The following is a 15322-nucleotide window of genomic DNA, read 5'->3' as shown; positions in this document are numbered from 1 at the left end:
TCAGTAAATTCAATACCACTCTAATGTGTCAGGCCAGACCATCACTTTTCCAAACTTACATAAACCAATGGTCCTCACAACTTGTTACGCAGAAGAGCATCAGATCAAGTTGGTTTTGCGCTACTGTGGTGATGATCGCGGAAATATATATCTTAGCCACGGTCCCCAACCGCGTGCCTTTTACATCAACATTGGCTTTCGAAGGCTGAGAGGGTTCTACGTACGCAACCAATAGCCATTCATCAGCTGTGTAAATCAAGCTTAGGTTAAATTCTCATGTAAGAGGCAGGGTCAGCTACCGCTTCCTAGGGGCTGTTTTAGCTATGTTCATAAAACGTCGCCTATATTACTACTCTTACGGTAAAAGAAGTTGGTATACTAAATGCATTTCTATGGTAAGAGGATACAGCGAGTTCAAATGCGGATTAAAAACTCATTATTCTGCCATTGTGGTTTTGTTCTGTGATTTCGCAGCGCTTTGCTTTCTCCGACCCCATAAATAGAACTCCAATATAAGTGGTATAGACTCGTCAAAAATAAAGCATAAGAAAGTAAGAACTGGTGTCTACTCGCAACTCATCGACAGAGAATCAAAGGAGTCTCGGGGGGTAGCGCTTTGATAGATTTATCCATCTTGGTGTAACCATCTCATTCGTATCGCCCGTAGCGGAAGAAGCTTCATTCATGTTTTGAAACAATCCCAGAACTCATGATTCGTTATGAAAGGACCAGCTGCCGTCAAAGCTTAAACGACGTACTTGGCCTTGGCTCGTGTGCTACCACTGTGGGCGCTGTCCGTGTGCCCCGAGAATTCAACACTCTCATTGGCACCAAGGCGGAGAACTTCCTTGAATCGTCGGCCGATTGCCTCAAGCACTTCCTTGCCTTGGGCAGGTGTGCGTCCGCTCTTGTCACCCGGGATGCTCTTGCCCACGGTCCTTGTCCAGAGGCCAACACGGTAGAACCCCTTGCGGACGTTGACAACGACACCCATGACCTCCTGATCACCATCGCCCTCAAGGGTCTCACCGATGGCCGCGAGCTGTGCGTGTAGCCAGAGGTCATCGATAGGGACTGACCGCTTGTCTTTGAATGAAAATGACCACTTGCCGCCGTGCTTGTTTTGAGGGTCTTCCCACTCTGGGCGAACGCCCTTCTTGAAGAGGTGGTAGTCCGCTTTGAGTCCGAGCTCGGATGTAGGAGTAATGTTATTCTAAACAAAGAAAGAGTTAGAACAGCCAAGAGCCAGTATTTGCATGTACAATCAGTACATACGTAGATGCCCCAGAATTCCTCGACAGAGTTGAAGGTCACAACTTCCTTCAGTAGATCGTTCCAGTTGTCGCCCTATAGTTTTAAACTCAGTGTAAGTGAAGGTCTGACCCAGCGGGCAATGACCGTGTTCATACCTTGCCACTAGGAGGCTTCGTGAACCAAAGAGTCCAATCGTGCATCAATGGGTGCTTCACATTGAAGTTCTCTGGGTCATGGAATACGGTGACGATGTCGCCGTTTGACTTCTCGGTCTTCTCTTCAGCGGCGACCGCGGGGGGTGCGGTGTTCTCGTTCGTCACCGGGAGCGGGGCGTTCTCTGTAGCAGCGGCCATGTTGACTGAGTTGAAGGAAAACTGATATGATTCTGACGGGTAGAAAGAAGTATCGAGCGTCACTCTTGCTGCGAACGGAGGATGACCGGATCGTTGAGAGCGAGAAGAAGCGTGGTGGGGAGGACGGGAAAATTTGTGTTTGTCAAGGCCGTTAAGGAAGGGGCAGCCCAGGAGAGCGGAAGGTGAGGAAAGTGGTGGTAGTGAATGCGCGAAAGGCACGTAAATATGAATGTCTGCTCCAGGCAGAGAACACGAGCTGTGATGTGTTGTCGGACTCTGAGAGATTCGAGATGAGGTCTCTGCCAGCCTTTTTTCAAGATTGCCGCAGTGAAGATCCCGCTTTTCCTATTCGGGCGGTAACCTCGACGTTGCACCTTATTGGCTAGGAGAGAGCCCTAAGAGATGGAGAAGATGGAGGAGAAAGTATGGAGAAGGAGAAGTATGTTTCAACGCAGTTAGTTAAACTTAGTGACATGTGAGAGATAATTAAGACGTAAATGAAGTGAATTCTTGACGAATCCGAGATTCAGCAGTAGTCCCGCAATCCTGCTGTAAGTCTATCGGTCTATGCGCTTTTCCCAAAGGATCTATGTGGTGGTACACCCTGAACATCCCTCTATCAATAAAAAATGCTAAGTGACAGTGCGCAAAGTGAAGTAAGAATAAAGAGATGAATGGTATGAGGTATGCCATAAAACGAGGTTTGTCAGTTGCATGACATGGGTATCTCCAAACACAGTCCTCTAGAAACAAATCGACCCTTTAATTCCTCACTTGCTGTTGATCAAGCTCAGGAAGCAGTTCCATCCTATAAGCTGTCAGTGATGGCCGGGAAATGGTGGATTCGGAACCTACCCAAGCTGACGACGTTTACCACAAGCACGCGGAATTCCAGGGGCACAAAAGCAAAGTTGACGCCTTGGACCAGAGGCCAGATGGCAAGGTTGGCCTTGTAACCAGGTCCAAAACTGTTTTTCCACTTCTGCACTGGGTCTGAGCCCTCCATGACGGCCATCGCACTCAAGAAGAAAGAGAGGTGGATCGGGGCGAAGAAAAGCTGATCGGCGGCAACACGGGCGACAATAGTAGCTTTGGGGTTTTCCAGAACGATCCTGCGCTGCAGAAACCCGAACCATTTCGTGGCGAGAGGACCGAAGACAGCTAAATCGGCGTGTTAGCTCACCAGAACAACAATTTGACGGAGAACAGATGTTGCGATGCATATGATGTAACTGGGTCGGCTTACCTCCACCATAGAACGCCATGCGCCCTGTCCTTGCTAGATCGTGCTTCTCCAGGCCTCTACGTTCGACTGCCTGTTGCGCGAGCGCATCGCCAGCTCCGAAAAGCACCTAGATGGTATTAGCGAATAGCTTGTGATAGGATTCAAGAATTGAATCGCAATTAGGAAAGAAACGTACAGCGCTGGTCGCACTGGCTGTGAGGATGGGCTTCTTTGCCAGCTTCGCCTGGTACCTGGATGGCGATAAGCTTACTTTCCAGGGATCGGACAGATATGAAGGGAGAAAACGCACCACCGCAACATTGTTTCTGGGTTTGGGAGTGATAAAAGGGATCAATTGGGGGAAGAATATCAATTGAATGTACTGTAGCGACAGACTGAGCAGAGGATCGACGAGAGTGTCGAGAGAGAAGGCAAACTGGCAAGAAAACCTGCTATAAGAACCCCCCGGAGACCCGATAAGAAAGCTCCTCGATGCAGCATGACCTACGCAACAAAGCAAAACCAGCCACCCCCCATAGCTGACCCCTACTATTGGAGCGGGAGGCACCCCGACACGGTAACCTTGCCGTCACATGATGAAGCCCCTTGCCTCGTGACGTGGGTCTAGAGCGGGAGACCTAAAACGGACGCCGGTGTAGGGCATAGGGTTGCCGGTCGTAGGGCACGGCCAGGTCTCGCTTAGCGCACCCGCCCGCCAAATTTCGCAGGCGTGCCAAAACATAGTGGGTGTGGATAGCGAACGAGAAATCGACACCCTTCGACGTCGACAACACCTCCAACGACACCCCTCCCTCCCTCCGGCACATTTCATATACAAAATGGCTGACGCTGCTCCCCGTGGACGTGGAGGATTTGGCTCTCGTGGCGACCGTGGTGGTGACCGTGGTCGTGGCCGTGGCCGTCGTGGACGCCGTGGTGGTGGAAAGGAGCAGGAGAAGGAATGGCAGCCCGTCACCAAGCTCGGCCGTCTCGTCAAGGCCGGCAAGATCACCAGCATGGAGCAGATCTACCTGCACTCTCTGCCCGTCAAGGAGTACCAGATTGTGGACTTCTTCCTGCCCAAGCTCAAGGATGAGGTTATGAAGGTACGACAACGAATTTTCTTTACGAAGGCCGACTGGACAATTGCGCGGACACAACAAAAAGCGGAATATGGGAGGATTTTGCGCATTGATCGGATCTGGATATTGAAGGATTTGGAGCAACAGACGCTGACAGCTGCGTTATAGATCAAACCCGTCCAGAAGCAGACCCGTGCCGGTCAGCGTACCCGTTTCAAGGCTGTCGTTGTCATCGGTGACTCCGAGGGCCACATCGGTCTCGGTATCAAGACCTCCAAGGAAGTGGCTACCGCCATCCGTGCCGCCATCACCATTGCCAAGCTCAGCGTTCTCCCCGTCCGCCGCGGTTACTGGGGTACCAACCTTGGTGAGCCTCACTCTCTGCCCGTTAAGCAGAGCGCCAAGTGTGGTTCCGTCTCCGTCAGAGTATGTTTTCCCTTGAGAGAGCTGTGTGAGAGCAGTACTGATCAATCTAGCTTATCCCCGCTCCCCGTGGTACCGGTCTCGTTGCCTCCCCCGCCGTCAAGCGTCTTCTCCAGCTCGCTGGTGTCCAGGACGCCTACACCTCCTCTTCCGGCTCCACCAAGACCCTCGAGAACACCCTCAAGGCCACCTTCCTTGCCGTCGTCAACACCTACGGCTTCCTCACCCCCAACCTGTGGACCGAGACCAAGCTCACCCCCAGCCCTCTGGAGGAGTTCAGCGACGTTCTGCGCCAGGGCAAGAAGTACTAAAAGTGCGGTGATGGATTATATTTGCATGACTCGTTTTATTGATTCCACTATTTTCCTACGGGTTCCAACTTGACTGGGAGGATGGACTTTCACGCCTGCTATGCGACTTACGGTGTCCACGAATGTAACTATCTTGGGAGGAAGGGGGAGCAAATGCGGAGTCAATGAAAGATACCTCTACCAGTCATTTCTTGCGCAATTGCGTAGATGGCAGCTTGGCCGTGCAGTAGATTTTGCCTGGACTTGCTAAACCTACCTAGACACTCGATCCGTGCAGCAATCGAATATGCCCAAGTACGGCTTTGGATCACGGTCCCTTCATTCCGTCGCCCATATACCCTATCGATGGTATCTAGCTTGGGATCCAAAACTCGATGTTCCCCAACCCACCACCTGCACCATTCGCAACGCGCATTTATTCAGGACGACAATTCTCAATCACCAATCCTTAATTTTTAGGCCTTATTAAGTCCAGCTCATAACGTGCAAGGTTACTAGATATCAATCCTGCCCCAATGCACCAAACGCATTATCGATCCGCCATCGAGAGTCATTTCCAACCATTGCAAACCCGGCATTCCACCCTTGCTTGATATTCCTATCTTCTCTTCTGAATCACGGTCTTGATTAATTGCATGTCTAGAGATGCTAATGCTTATTTCAACAACAGCCAAAACAAATCTAATGTCCAACCATAGCCTGATGCTCCTTTCCGTATCGAACCCCCGCCACCTTCACCGAGTCAATAATCCTTCTCATCTCGCTCCACTCCTCCTTAGTGAACTCAACCTCTCGACTCGCCCAGTTCCCCTCCAGCCTATCTGCCTTTGTTGTTCCGGGGATAGCAATAAACCCCTGAGCAGCGACCCACGCAAGCGCAATCTGCGAGATCGAGACTCCCTTCTTCGCCGCGAGGGACTTGATCTCCTCGACGATTTTCTTGTTCGCGTAGAAGTTTTCGCCTTGGAATTTGGGGCCTGCGTTTTGTGTTAGTGTGGTCTGGAGATAGATATATGGATTAGAAGACGCACTCTTTCGCCTGAAATCATCCGGCGCAAAGTCGTCGGGGCTCTTATAGTCGAAGTTATCGACCAGCCACCCGTGGCCTAGCGGGCTGTATGCGACGTAGGCGACGCCGAGCTCCTTGGCTGTGTCGATGAGCCCGTCTGTTTCGTGGATGGTTTCGAAGGCGGAGTATTCGGCTTGGACGGCGTCGATTTTGGCGACTGTTGTGCGTTAGGATATTCCTTACGAACTCGTAGCAAACAACTCCATGGAGCTGTGTGTGATGCTAGGGCGGCTGGTCTTACTTGAGTTTGCCTTGCGGAGGGTAGCAGCTGAGCACTCGGATAGACCGATGTACTTGGTCTTGCCAGCTTTGCGGATCTCGTCCAGGGCGGGAATGGATTCTTCGAGGGGGGTGTCTAGTTCGGTTGTAAGTACAGTCTTCCATTATACTCTTCCGCAGATGAAAAGCGTGACTTACTAGGGTCAATTCGGTGGAGGTAGTAGAGATCTGGGGCAAAGCCAAGTCGCTCAATAGTGCCTTCGATATAGCTCTTGATGTGGGAGGCGGAGTTGGTGACCTTGCCGGTTCCAAAGACGTCGAAGCCACATTTGGAGGCGACTGGTATCGGTTAGTGCTGGGCGTTTCTGAGAAATTAGGGATGAGTGCTCACTGAAGACTTTGTCCCGGACGTTGTGCTTCCTGATGAAGTCGCCAAGAAGCTTCTCGTTTACACCGGCTTGGTAGACGACCTGGCTCGTTAGAAGGCAGTCTTCAAGAGTCGAAGAGGTAGTACATACAGCAGTATCCCAAAAGGTACATCCCAACTCAATAGCCTTAAGCAGCACAGGCTCTGCCTGCTCCAGAGAGAGATTAGAGCCCAAGCCAAAGCTCATTCCCATAGCACCAAAGCCTGGCGAGGGGACCTCGATATTAGCGAAAGGGAGTGTCTTGACCATGTTTGCGATATATATTTGGTATATTGTTAGAACGAATGTACTTGAAGTTGAGGTCAATTGGCAGCTATAAAGGCTTATATACTCGCCCACCCTCGGTCATATCACGGAGTATAGCTCCATGTCAGTGCATTGCATCATTATTTCCTTAAATCCGATATGCCCTTGTCATCACCGTCCCCAGGGTCGTTGTCGTGGGAGTTCCACAATGGCGAGGTATGGCCGGAGTGATTGGTGGTGGTTGACTCCATGGATACTCCACTCTATGAGGTAAATTGGTGAATTCTTTTTGGTTCGCGCTATTTGCTGACACTTGCAGATAGGCTAAAGTAGGCTGATCTGTAGATGGCTAGAGATTGAGGTGCATGCGAATGGTACTCCATAGATGCGAGACGGTACTACTATGGTATCATCTAGACTCCTAGAGTCGACAACCTTCCAGGTTTGCTCACTCAATTACCTAGCTACCCCGCTATCCTTGATTCAGTACTGATAATAAGCAAAGAACAGACAAGCCTTTTAACAAACTGCAAATACAATAGGATTATACTATCCCATTCCCCTCATCATCCATCACTGACTAAGAGCCACAAGACCAGACGCAATCTCTTCAACAACCTCCCTCTTCTGCAACCCCCCAACCCACTCCGCCGGGATCGCCTGGAAGCCATAAAACGCCCCAGCCAATCCGCCATAAACCGCACCCACAGTATCCGCATCCCAACCCAGATTCACAGCCCTTAACGCCCCCTCTGCAAAGGTTGACGTTGTGAAAAACGACCAGAGCGCAGCTTCGAGTGTCGAGGTGACGAATCCAGAAGACTTGATATTGTCCTCGTCTTGGGCTTCCCAGTCTGCGAGGCTGGTGTAGCCGCCGAGTCTCTCTCTGATCTTAGTGTCTTTGAATGTCGTTGCGGCCACTGCTTTGGCGAGGCCATCTTTGCTCGCGCCGTTCAGGCTGAGGACCATGAGTTTCGTGTAGATGGTGCAGCATTCGGCGCATGCTGGATACGGGTGTGTGACGTTGGATGAAGCAGCGGCGTTGTATAGTGCTTCGTCCATATCGCGAAAATATACGAGACCAATTGGAGAAATGCGCATGAGGGAACCATTTCCACAGAAATTCTGTTGTTATTAGTCTCAGTTGAGTAGATCCATTTTTTGGAGGGTTAGACATACCTCTCTCTTTAGAGCATTGTCAATAGCAGGCTGGCCGCCCTCGTGGCCATTAGGATCGTCCTTTCGAATATGAGGCGATGTGTCGAAATAGTGCTCCCAGATCATAATTGCTTTGGTCGTAGTGCCACCGATATCAAAGCATTCTCCGGTAGCCGATAGATAGCCGTTTTCGAACCAGTCGATGTAGTACCGGATTGCAGTTTGAGGGATTAATTCCCCTGATGAGTCAATCAGGGATTTGGCGAGACATAGGGTCATGGTGGTATCGTCGGTCCATGTCCTGATTCTCAGTAGTGAGCAACTATACAGTGAATTCTCAGAGACGTAGGTACTGACCCTGGTGGGACATTAAAGTGCTCATTATGCTGGAACCCCGTGACGGGCTCGAATGAGCCTCGGGGCTGAAACTCCACTGGGCCGCCAAGGGCATCAACAACAGCAACGCCGAAAATTGATCCTTTGATTCTGGACTGTACTGAAAGTGATCCCATTTCGTTCTTGCTTTTCCAGGCTGCTTGTTCCAGAATGATATATAAGGCTGGCGTCAGATGAGCCAAGCCCGTGTTGGGGCTCCATTCGGAGCACAGCCTCCTTCTCTTCAGCTGTCCTTGAACAGACCGGACTCAGCCTCAACTTGAGCCTCACAGAACGAGGACCTCTCGGCTCGGCAAATGCAGTATACAATGAGCTCCAGTATGATTGCCCTGTGATTGTGCGAACATGGTTCCTCGATCGTTCATTCGCCGCTCATCCGTACGCATCGTCCTTCAGATACTCAATGTTGTCTCTTCCGGGAGATTTATCTAACTGCTCAACCCACGCTTTTGGCGATCCGAGCAATCGGATCAAGATTCTCCTTGAGATATCTAGGCAGTCAACTTCACCTGGGCACCCACCGGGCACCTGCAGCCTAAGCCCTCAGCCATTTCTGGTCTAGTCTCTCATGGCGGCGGCAGCTAGCCCAAAATCATGTTACTCTAGGCCAAATAGGACCTGGGTTCAGTGTTTACCCACCTAACCTACAATCGACATCACATCTCGCAAACCTCTGCGCAGTATGATCCGTGCTTCGAGAGAGTCCTTGTATGTCTTTTGATGGTTTATATTGACATTGGTGCAATTTATCCCTGAGGTTTGGATAGGGTAGCACTTCGGACAGCCGGGCATTTGCACCAGGGCAGTCTGACGCACTTGACAGGGGTTGACGGGCGGCACCCAACAGACAGGGGTCTCACCCTTGAGCGAGAGGCTGATTGGACCATGATGCCTCGTTCCTCTCTCCGTACGGCGTACGTTCATCGGTCAGCGCTCCGTACGTAATCGTGCTTGGGTTGCCCCTGAATGAGATCAAACGGGCTGCGATAAGTATGTAGCGCTTCGTTTTGCTTGCGTACCTTTTTGCTGATTGCAGCCTTGATTTTGAAAGCTTGAGTTTTACTTCTTCACTTGTGCCGAGCCGTCAGTCTTGCCTCCACAGGTCCACTCTTGCAGATGTTTTCTTTTTCTGTCGGGACCCTCAGGTAGTGTCCAAGATGAAACGATTATGGCTATGCTAGCCAACTATAGCCCCCTGCTAGGCGCCATGGCTTAGCAACACGCAAGCACTCACTTCTAGGCGCTCTGATGTGCCTGGGACAGTGGTGGGTTTAAGCAAGCCGCTCCCAGGAGAAGGGTTGTCTGTAACTAGAGTTCGCATACTTCGTACACAGCACCGATCTACTTACTATTTGACCAAGCGAGCAATATCCTTCTCCCCTTGACCCCGTATACTTATACCGCTTTTCAATTTTCCCAGCATGACACCGACAGATTGTGACGATTTTTCGACCGCCATCCTCTGTGCCCTCCCCTTAGAGACAGAGGCTGTCCTAGCAACGTTAGACGAGAGCTATGACGGGGATGGCACAATGTTCAAGAAACAGCAGGGTGACGCAAACGAGTACTATACCGGACGAATCGGCACTCACAATGTAGTGCTCTGCTGCTCTCCCAAGATGGGCAAAGTCGGCGCCGCGAGCGTGATCTCTAGCCTCAGAACGAGCTTCAATCAGATCAAACTCGTTTTGGTTGTGGGGATATGCGGTGGAATTCCGGCTCCAGAAAATCGAGATCAAATTTATCTTGGGGATGTGGTGATTAGCGATGAGTTGGTGGAATATGATTCTGGTCGGCAGTATCCAGATGGATTTGCTGTGAGGAGAACAGCCCTACAACTGGATCGCGAGGCACAATCAAAATTGGCTAGATTCCGAGTCAAAAAGACACGCGAAGAAGCTGAAAGAAAGCTGTCCGAGCACCTCGAAACGGCCCAGGAATCAAATCCAGCTGCGCAGCTGCCGATGGGCAGCCTTGATGTCGTTCACCTTGGGCCCAATACCGTTCGCAAAAGAGAGCATATACAAGCACCGAAAATCCATGTCGGGCCTATCGCGTCTGCAGATACAGTGATGAAGTCTGAATTCCACCGTGACAAGGTGGCTCAAGAGCATGGGGCAATTGGGTTCGAGATGGAAGGGGCAGGAGCATGGGATGGTGTTGGGACTTGCTTGATAGTCAAGGGTGTATGCGACTATGCGGACAGCCACAAGAATAAACTCTGGCAAGGCTACGCCGCCGCCACTGGAGCTGCTGCGGCGAAGGCTGTTCTGAGTTACTGGGAACCCCCGTCAGAAACAAGTAAGTACCCGGCCTTAGCTAGCAGTGCTACCAAGGAAGGTTTCTTTCTATACTGTTTAATGACCTTATCTTTGCCAGAAAAAAGCAGAGGCCTTTCGATGATTCCGGTACCGTCCGACGAAGCCTTTACGGGGCGTGAGGAAGAACTTCGACGATTGGAGAACATGGCTGCTGCACCTGACGGGCCGCGACTGCTGGCGCTTACTGGACTGGGAGGCATTGGAAAAACGCAAATAGCTGCACAATTTGCCCGCCGTATGAGAAGAAAGCTTCACAAGTATGACGTCTTCTGGATCCAATGCACTTCCATTGAGAGCATTCAAAAGGCATATATGGATATCCTGAGAGTGCTCAAAGTGGACGACGCAGACCCTGTGGAGGCAAAGAATCTCGTCAAAACGCACCTCAGCGAAAGAGATACCGAATGGCTTCTTGTGCTAGACAATGTCGACGAGCTGAGTATGTGGGAAGCTGTTCGGGAGGTTGTTCCCAAGAGCGAGCACGGTCATGTATTGGCCACCACACGCACCTCGGTAATAGCTGATCGGATAGCACCAAACCACTATGTACTAGTTGAGGAGCCGAGTCAGAAAGATGCAACCGAGATGCTGCGCCGTAGGCTGACCAGGAAGAACCTGCTCCAGGATACAGCGACGGCAGCTGCGCTCCTAGATCAGCTTGCCTACCTGCCCTTGGCTATCACGCAGGCCACGTCATACATCAATCGGTTCACTGGTCTCACGTTGTCTCATTACCTCGTTGAACTGCAAAAGCAGGGACCAGAAGCTGTGAACTTATTGAGCAAGGACTTTAGCGACCCGGGGAACTATGGAAACATTCCCAACGCCGTCATTACAACTTGGCTGGTATCTTTCAACCAGCTTGTTAAGACCAACAGCCTAGCTGCCAACTATCTTAAGATTATGGCATGCGTCAGTCGTCACGATATACCTCAGGACTTTCTAGCCCCATTTGAACCCGGGATTGAAAAAACGGAGGCAATAGGACTTCTAGGCTCATATTCATTCATTACCACGCACCCTATTACGGGCCTCTCGACGATGCATCGTCTCGTGCAACTGAGCACCCGGAGCTGGATGCGGCAGAAGGAGGTGCTTGGAAGCTGGCTGGGTCAGGCAGCATACCAGTTTGAGCACATATTCCCTGACACCAATCACAAAAATCGCCCTCTGTGGAGGAAGTACCTACCCCATGTTATATCTTTGCTCAATGAAACTGAAGAAAGGTTCTGGATTGCAGATTTTCTGGACCTCTGGAAAAGAGCCGCCGAGTGTTTGAGGGTAGATGGAAGATATGACGAGGCGCTGAAATTCTTCACGCGTATCGTGGAGATCGAACAGAAGGAGTTCGCAGATCGAGATCCCGTACGCACGCTCACCACCCAATCTCGGTTGGCGAGTACGTATCGTGAGCAGGGTCAAATAGCAAAAGCCGCCCAGATCACGGCTCGGATTCTAGAAAAAAGGAGAGAGCTCCTTGGACCTGACCATCTTGACACTTTGCAGAGTAAGGTTGAGCTTTTCGGCGAGCATATGTTTGACCAAAAGTGGACCGAAGCAGAAGTATTGGGTAAAGAGATGGTGGAGGACCAGCTGCGGGTTTTAGGACCAAAGCATCCTGACACCTTGACATGCATGTCCATGCTGGCCACGGCCTATGGAATGCAAAAGAGAAAAGCGGAAGAGGAAAAGCTAAGGCTGCACGTTATGAGGACCTGCCAAGAGGAGTTTGGAGCTTCACATTTCGAAACTTTGACGAGCATGGCAAACTTGGCGCTCATGTACAGACAGCGAAGACAGTTCGCCGATGCCAAAGAGCTGCTGATAGAAGTAGTGACGCAGGGCAAGAAACAGCTAGGGAGCGATCATCCCTTAGTTCTGGACTCTATGAAACAGCTTGCAAAGATCTATAGCGACCTCCAAGATCCTAAGCAGGCGGAGAAACTGGCAGAGCAAGTAGTTGGTGAACTCACTAGCGTGCTAGGTGATCAACACCCCGATACCCTAGATGCCATGGCCGATTTGGCATTGATATATATAACACATGGGCGCTTGCAGGAAGCAGAGGATCTGATGTTGCGTGTATTAGAGGGTTGGAGAAAGGCCGACGCGCTGCCCCTTAAGATCGCGTATGCCATGATGCACCTCGGAGGCATATATCAGCTTCAAGGGCAAACAGAAAAGGGCCATGAAACAATGATGCAGGCAGTCGGGGTTCAGGCCAAGGAGGATGTGCTCGGTCGATTCGACCCCCAGGTACTGGAGAACAAGTTCGTCTGGGTACGCGGGAATAGGGGTGAAAATGGTGGAGGGAGGCTTCAACGAAGCATCATGGAGCAGGTCGTCGCAGATGCGAAAAAGCGCTTTGGAGAAGACCACCCGACAACACAGCGGTATGCCTCCTTCCTCGCGGCAATGCAAGAGAAGACCCCCAAAGCTCCGGCAGCCGCTCAAACAAGACGCCGTGACAGGTTATTCCCCAAAGCTCTTCTGACAAAGCTCCTACGTGGTTCGGAATAGAGAAGCCTGGAGAGCAGAGACTGTTAGAGGCTCATGAGCAATGTATATACATTTGAGCTGTGATCAAACAAGCACAGTGATGGAGGGAGGGGGAATGGTTATTTGGACAGGAAGCTCAGCCGCAGCACGGCATGCTACGAAGAGGCCAATGAGAGATTGTCACTGCCTGCCCCAGGCAAACAAATACCCAGCTTGCCACAAATGGAAGCTTGGAAGTTACTATAGTTAGTTATTATCGAATTGTTTGAGTAAAGGCAGCAATCATCAATGAAAGGCTTCTTTCCTAGCTACCTTCCGATAGTATGGAGTTTGCTACCCGGCAGCGAGAAAGGGGAGTCGACGATCATCACCTAACTTACTTAGCCTATGCTCCCAGCTCTGCAAGGGCCTTGCTTCAAGCGCGCCAAATACCCCTGATAGGCGGCAGGTAGAAGTACTGTACGGAGTACTTGAAGGTCAATAAATAAATCAGGGACGGTTTCAAGGGTCTCTTGCATGACATAGCCACTCAAACTGCGAGTTGCGACGGAGTTGCGAGCAGCGGCATCGATTGGTGTGCTCACGTTCAAAGGGTCGAGGTGCCAGCACTAAAACGGGGTGATTGGCGCCACTGGTTGCTGCTCAGCCTCTTGTCTCACCCGTCATTAATCGTCAGGAGCTGCTGATTTTCTGCTGATTTCCGTTTTTCTTCTTCCTCACGTTTCATCTCTCTTGTCCTGTCTCAATTATTATTGTCCTTCCCACTGTTTCCTTGACTCCTTCTCTGTTTGAGAGTTAATTGACCTGTTCATTTTTCTGCTCCTTTCGAACTCCGCGGGATTCCACTCCGGTCGCGCTCCTCCTGTGACAACGTCCCTCCTTCCGCGAGTCGCCAGAGTTTCACTGGGTACGAGACGTCCGTTCGTCTTCTTGCGCATTGAACGACCTCGAAAGAACGGGATAATACCTAATATCATCATCAGTTTCGTCTCATACCCACAATGAGTGTACGTTTTCAAGCTCTAGCTGTGCCGCACCGATGGGAGTCTTCGGACCCCTTAACGGTTTTCCTAGGCGTCCCGTCTCCGCGAGAACTCGCTGACTCCCTCAAAGTACCAGCAACAATCAAGTTACGGCGATGCCTACGCTCCTTATGGCCAACAACAGCAGAACTCTTATGGCGGCCAGCAGGGTTACGGTCAGAACCCCTACGCCGCCCAAGACGTTGGTAAGCGCGCCACTTGCTGCATTGTCAGACCGGCGTTAATATTAGTTAATTAGAGCTGCAGCAACAGCCCCGGGCCACCAATGCTACGGATCCTAGGGCTCTATTGGACAGATGCACAAGGCTCAACGCTTCGATTGCGGAGGTCAGAGAAAAGCGCGAGACAAGGCTTGCCGCCGCCCAGAATGCTCTGCTGCAGTCGAATAATACGAACGAGGACAAAGCTGCCAACGAGGCGCTCGGACTTGTTACGAGAGATCTGAATAACGCTCTCACGAACCTGAAAGACGAATTTGCGAGGATCAAGAATACTCCGGGGTCTGGAGATAGTCTCTGTGAAAATCAGATCCGGCAGTCCGGTAGGAAGCTTACAGAGGAGATCCAGGAACTCCAGAAGACCCAGAAACATTTCAGGGATCAATTGAAGGAACAAATGCATCGACGGATTGCTATCGCCGAGCCAACTCTCAGTAGTGAGGAGATTCAGCAGCGTTACGAAGAAGTTACCGCTGGCCAGGCCCAGGTTTTCCAGGTGAGATACCCCACAACAGTATTCCCAGCAGTGATGCTGATCGAGTTTCAAAAGGTCACCGGAGCCAGGACTCAAAAGGGACGTGATACATATGAAGCTGTCGCGAACCGTTCACAAGCGATCAAGAGCGCTACAGAAAATCTTGTAATCCTGCATGAGCTGATTGAGCAACTGGCGGAGGCAATTGTGCGACAAGAACCAGCTGTGCAGCAGATCGAGCAGGGAGCGGAGAACGTTGCTGGCGACCTTGAGGGCGCGAACAGACAACTTGGGCAAGCTGTCGTCAGTGCGCGCAAGGCCAGGAAGTGGAAGTGGTACGCCTTGATCATCATTAGTAAGAATTACCCCCTCAAGCTTCCAAGGACTACACAGCTAATCGTAATCTACAGTCATCATCATTGCGATCATTGTCGCTGTTGCTGTCGGTGTCACGCAATCGTAAAATGCGCATTCGGCTGAGCATCTCTATTTCAACTTCACAACTTCTGTTGTGTCTCTAGTCTGTTTAGCATCTCTCCTGACACGATACTGTCGTCTTTTGTTGGCCTTGATGCTCAAGTACTGATGCGCTGCAACCGCCA

General features: G+C 51.0%; 8 protein-coding genes across 8 annotated transcripts; 3 read left to right on the top strand and 5 right to left on the bottom strand.

Annotated features, from left to right (window-relative positions):
* Positions 1 to 369: 369 nt before the first annotated feature.
* Positions 370 to 1975, bottom strand: BJY04DRAFT_186990 (eukaryotic translation initiation factor 4E). Its single transcript, XM_073710973.1, has 3 exons — positions 1410 to 1975; positions 1276 to 1347; positions 370 to 1213 (listed from the first exon to the last, which is right to left on the bottom strand). Exons 1-3 carry the CDS (start codon positions 1605 to 1607, stop codon positions 746 to 748), a joined length of 738 nt encoding a protein of 245 aa, XP_073572204.1. The 5' UTR covers positions 1608 to 1975; the 3' UTR covers positions 370 to 745.
* A 100-nt stretch (positions 1976 to 2075) lies between these two features.
* On the bottom strand, positions 2076 to 2484 carry BJY04DRAFT_186989 (uncharacterized protein). The gene has a single exon (XM_073710972.1). It carries the CDS (start codon positions 2298 to 2300, stop codon positions 2094 to 2096), a length of 207 nt encoding a protein of 68 aa, XP_073572203.1. The 5' UTR covers positions 2301 to 2484; the 3' UTR covers positions 2076 to 2093.
* Positions 2076 to 3365, bottom strand: BJY04DRAFT_186986 (Mpv17/PMP22 family protein). Its single transcript, XM_073710971.1, has 5 exons — positions 3143 to 3365; positions 3029 to 3083; positions 2854 to 2959; positions 2463 to 2768; positions 2076 to 2415 (listed from the first exon to the last, which is right to left on the bottom strand). Exons 1-5 carry the CDS (start codon positions 3151 to 3153, stop codon positions 2378 to 2380), a joined length of 516 nt encoding a protein of 171 aa, XP_073572202.1. The 5' UTR covers positions 3154 to 3365; the 3' UTR covers positions 2076 to 2377.
* Positions 3366 to 3566: 201 nt separating this feature from the next.
* On the top strand, positions 3567 to 5072 carry BJY04DRAFT_186985 (40S ribosomal protein uS5). Its single transcript, XM_073710970.1, has 3 exons — positions 3567 to 3938; positions 4083 to 4340; positions 4391 to 5072. Exons 1-3 carry the CDS (start codon positions 3672 to 3674, stop codon positions 4646 to 4648), a joined length of 783 nt encoding a protein of 260 aa, XP_073572201.1. The 5' UTR covers positions 3567 to 3671; the 3' UTR covers positions 4649 to 5072.
* A 257-nt stretch (positions 5073 to 5329) lies between these two features.
* On the bottom strand, positions 5330 to 6613 carry BJY04DRAFT_217302 (putative aldo-keto reductase (YakC); the record flags this gene model as incomplete). Its single annotated transcript, XM_073716001.1, has 6 exons — positions 5330 to 5625; positions 5680 to 5874; positions 5959 to 6072; positions 6135 to 6275; positions 6328 to 6406; positions 6455 to 6613. 6 exons carry the CDS (start codon positions 6611 to 6613, stop codon positions 5330 to 5332), a joined length of 984 nt encoding a protein of 327 aa, XP_073572200.1.
* A 390-nt stretch (positions 6614 to 7003) lies between these two features.
* Positions 7004 to 8288, bottom strand: BJY04DRAFT_186982 (ADP-ribosylglycohydrolase family protein). The gene is made up of 3 exons (XM_073710969.1): positions 8126 to 8288; positions 7790 to 8069; positions 7004 to 7735 (listed from the first exon to the last, which is right to left on the bottom strand). Exons 1-3 carry the CDS (start codon positions 8278 to 8280, stop codon positions 7184 to 7186), a joined length of 987 nt encoding a protein of 328 aa, XP_073572199.1. The 5' UTR covers positions 8281 to 8288; the 3' UTR covers positions 7004 to 7183.
* An 869-nt stretch (positions 8289 to 9157) lies between these two features.
* Positions 9158 to 13639, top strand: BJY04DRAFT_186980 (uncharacterized protein). The gene is made up of 2 exons (XM_073710968.1): positions 9158 to 10465; positions 10544 to 13639. The coding sequence occupies exons 1-2, from the start codon at positions 9586 to 9588 to the stop codon at positions 13003 to 13005; spliced, it is 3342 nt and encodes a 1113-aa protein (XP_073572198.1). The 5' UTR covers positions 9158 to 9585; the 3' UTR covers positions 13006 to 13639.
* A 346-nt stretch (positions 13640 to 13985) lies between these two features.
* BJY04DRAFT_217299 (syntaxin) lies at positions 13986 to 15183 on the top strand (the record flags this gene model as incomplete). Its single annotated transcript, XM_073716000.1, has 4 exons — positions 13986 to 14048; positions 14098 to 14212; positions 14266 to 15075; positions 15131 to 15183. The coding sequence occupies 4 exons, from the start codon at positions 13986 to 13988 to the stop codon at positions 15181 to 15183; spliced, it is 1041 nt and encodes a 346-aa protein (XP_073572197.1).
* Between the last annotated feature and the right edge of the window lie 139 nt (positions 15184 to 15322).

This window comes from Aspergillus karnatakaensis (genome assembly GCF_047715665.1).
Source record: "Aspergillus karnatakaensis strain CBS 102800 unplaced genomic scaffold BJY04scaffold_19, whole genome shotgun sequence".
Classification (NCBI taxonomy): Eukaryota; Fungi; Ascomycota; class Eurotiomycetes; order Eurotiales; family Aspergillaceae; genus Aspergillus; species Aspergillus karnatakaensis.
The sequence above is the reverse complement of the archived record's forward strand: the minus strand, read 5'-3'. Positions and strand labels throughout refer to the sequence as shown.

Bases quoted from the DNA above. Each gene is read 5' to 3' on its own strand.
- BJY04DRAFT_186990 (XM_073710973.1), bottom strand. From the start codon at position 1,607: ATGGCCGCTGCTACAGAGAACGCCCCGCTCCCGGTGACGAACGAGAAC. The intron at 1,348-1,409 runs GTATGAACACGG...TTAAAACTATAG, and splicing joins CGAAGCCTCCTAGTGGCAAG to GGCGACAACTGGAACGATCT. The intron at 1,214-1,275 runs GTATGTACTGAT...TTCTTTGTTTAG, and splicing joins AGGAATTCTGGGGCATCTAC to AATAACATTACTCCTACATC.
- BJY04DRAFT_186989 (XM_073710972.1), bottom strand. From the start codon at position 2,300: ATGGCATACCTCATACCATTCATCTCTTTATTCTTACTTCACTTTGCG.
- BJY04DRAFT_186986 (XM_073710971.1), bottom strand. The intron at 2,960-3,028 runs GTACGTTTCTTT...AATACCATCTAG, and splicing joins CAGCCAGTGCGACCAGCGCT to GTGCTTTTCGGAGCTGGCGA. The intron at 2,769-2,853 runs GTAAGCCGACCC...ACGCCGATTTAG, and splicing joins CATGGCGTTCTATGGTGGAG to CTGTCTTCGGTCCTCTCGCC.
- BJY04DRAFT_186985 (XM_073710970.1), top strand. From the start codon at position 3,672: ATGGCTGACGCTGCTCCCCGTGGACGTGGAGGATTTGGCTCTCGTGGC. The intron at 3,939-4,082 runs GTACGACAACGA...GCTGCGTTATAG, and splicing joins TCAAGGATGAGGTTATGAAG to ATCAAACCCGTCCAGAAGCA. The intron at 4,341-4,390 runs GTATGTTTTCCC...TGATCAATCTAG, and splicing joins GTGGTTCCGTCTCCGTCAGA to CTTATCCCCGCTCCCCGTGG.
- BJY04DRAFT_186982 (XM_073710969.1), bottom strand. From the start codon at position 8,280: ATGGGATCACTTTCAGTACAGTCCAGAATCAAAGGATCAATTTTCGGC. The intron at 8,070-8,125 runs GTCAGTACCTAC...ACTGAGAATCAG, and splicing joins CACTTTAATGTCCCACCAGG to GACATGGACCGACGATACCA. The intron at 7,736-7,789 runs GTATGTCTAACC...TAATAACAACAG, and splicing joins ACAATGCTCTAAAGAGAGAG to AATTTCTGTGGAAATGGTTC.
- BJY04DRAFT_186980 (XM_073710968.1), top strand. From the start codon at position 9,586: ATGACACCGACAGATTGTGACGATTTTTCGACCGCCATCCTCTGTGCC. The intron at 10,466-10,543 runs GTAAGTACCCGG...TATCTTTGCCAG, and splicing joins GGAACCCCCGTCAGAAACAA to AAAAAAGCAGAGGCCTTTCG.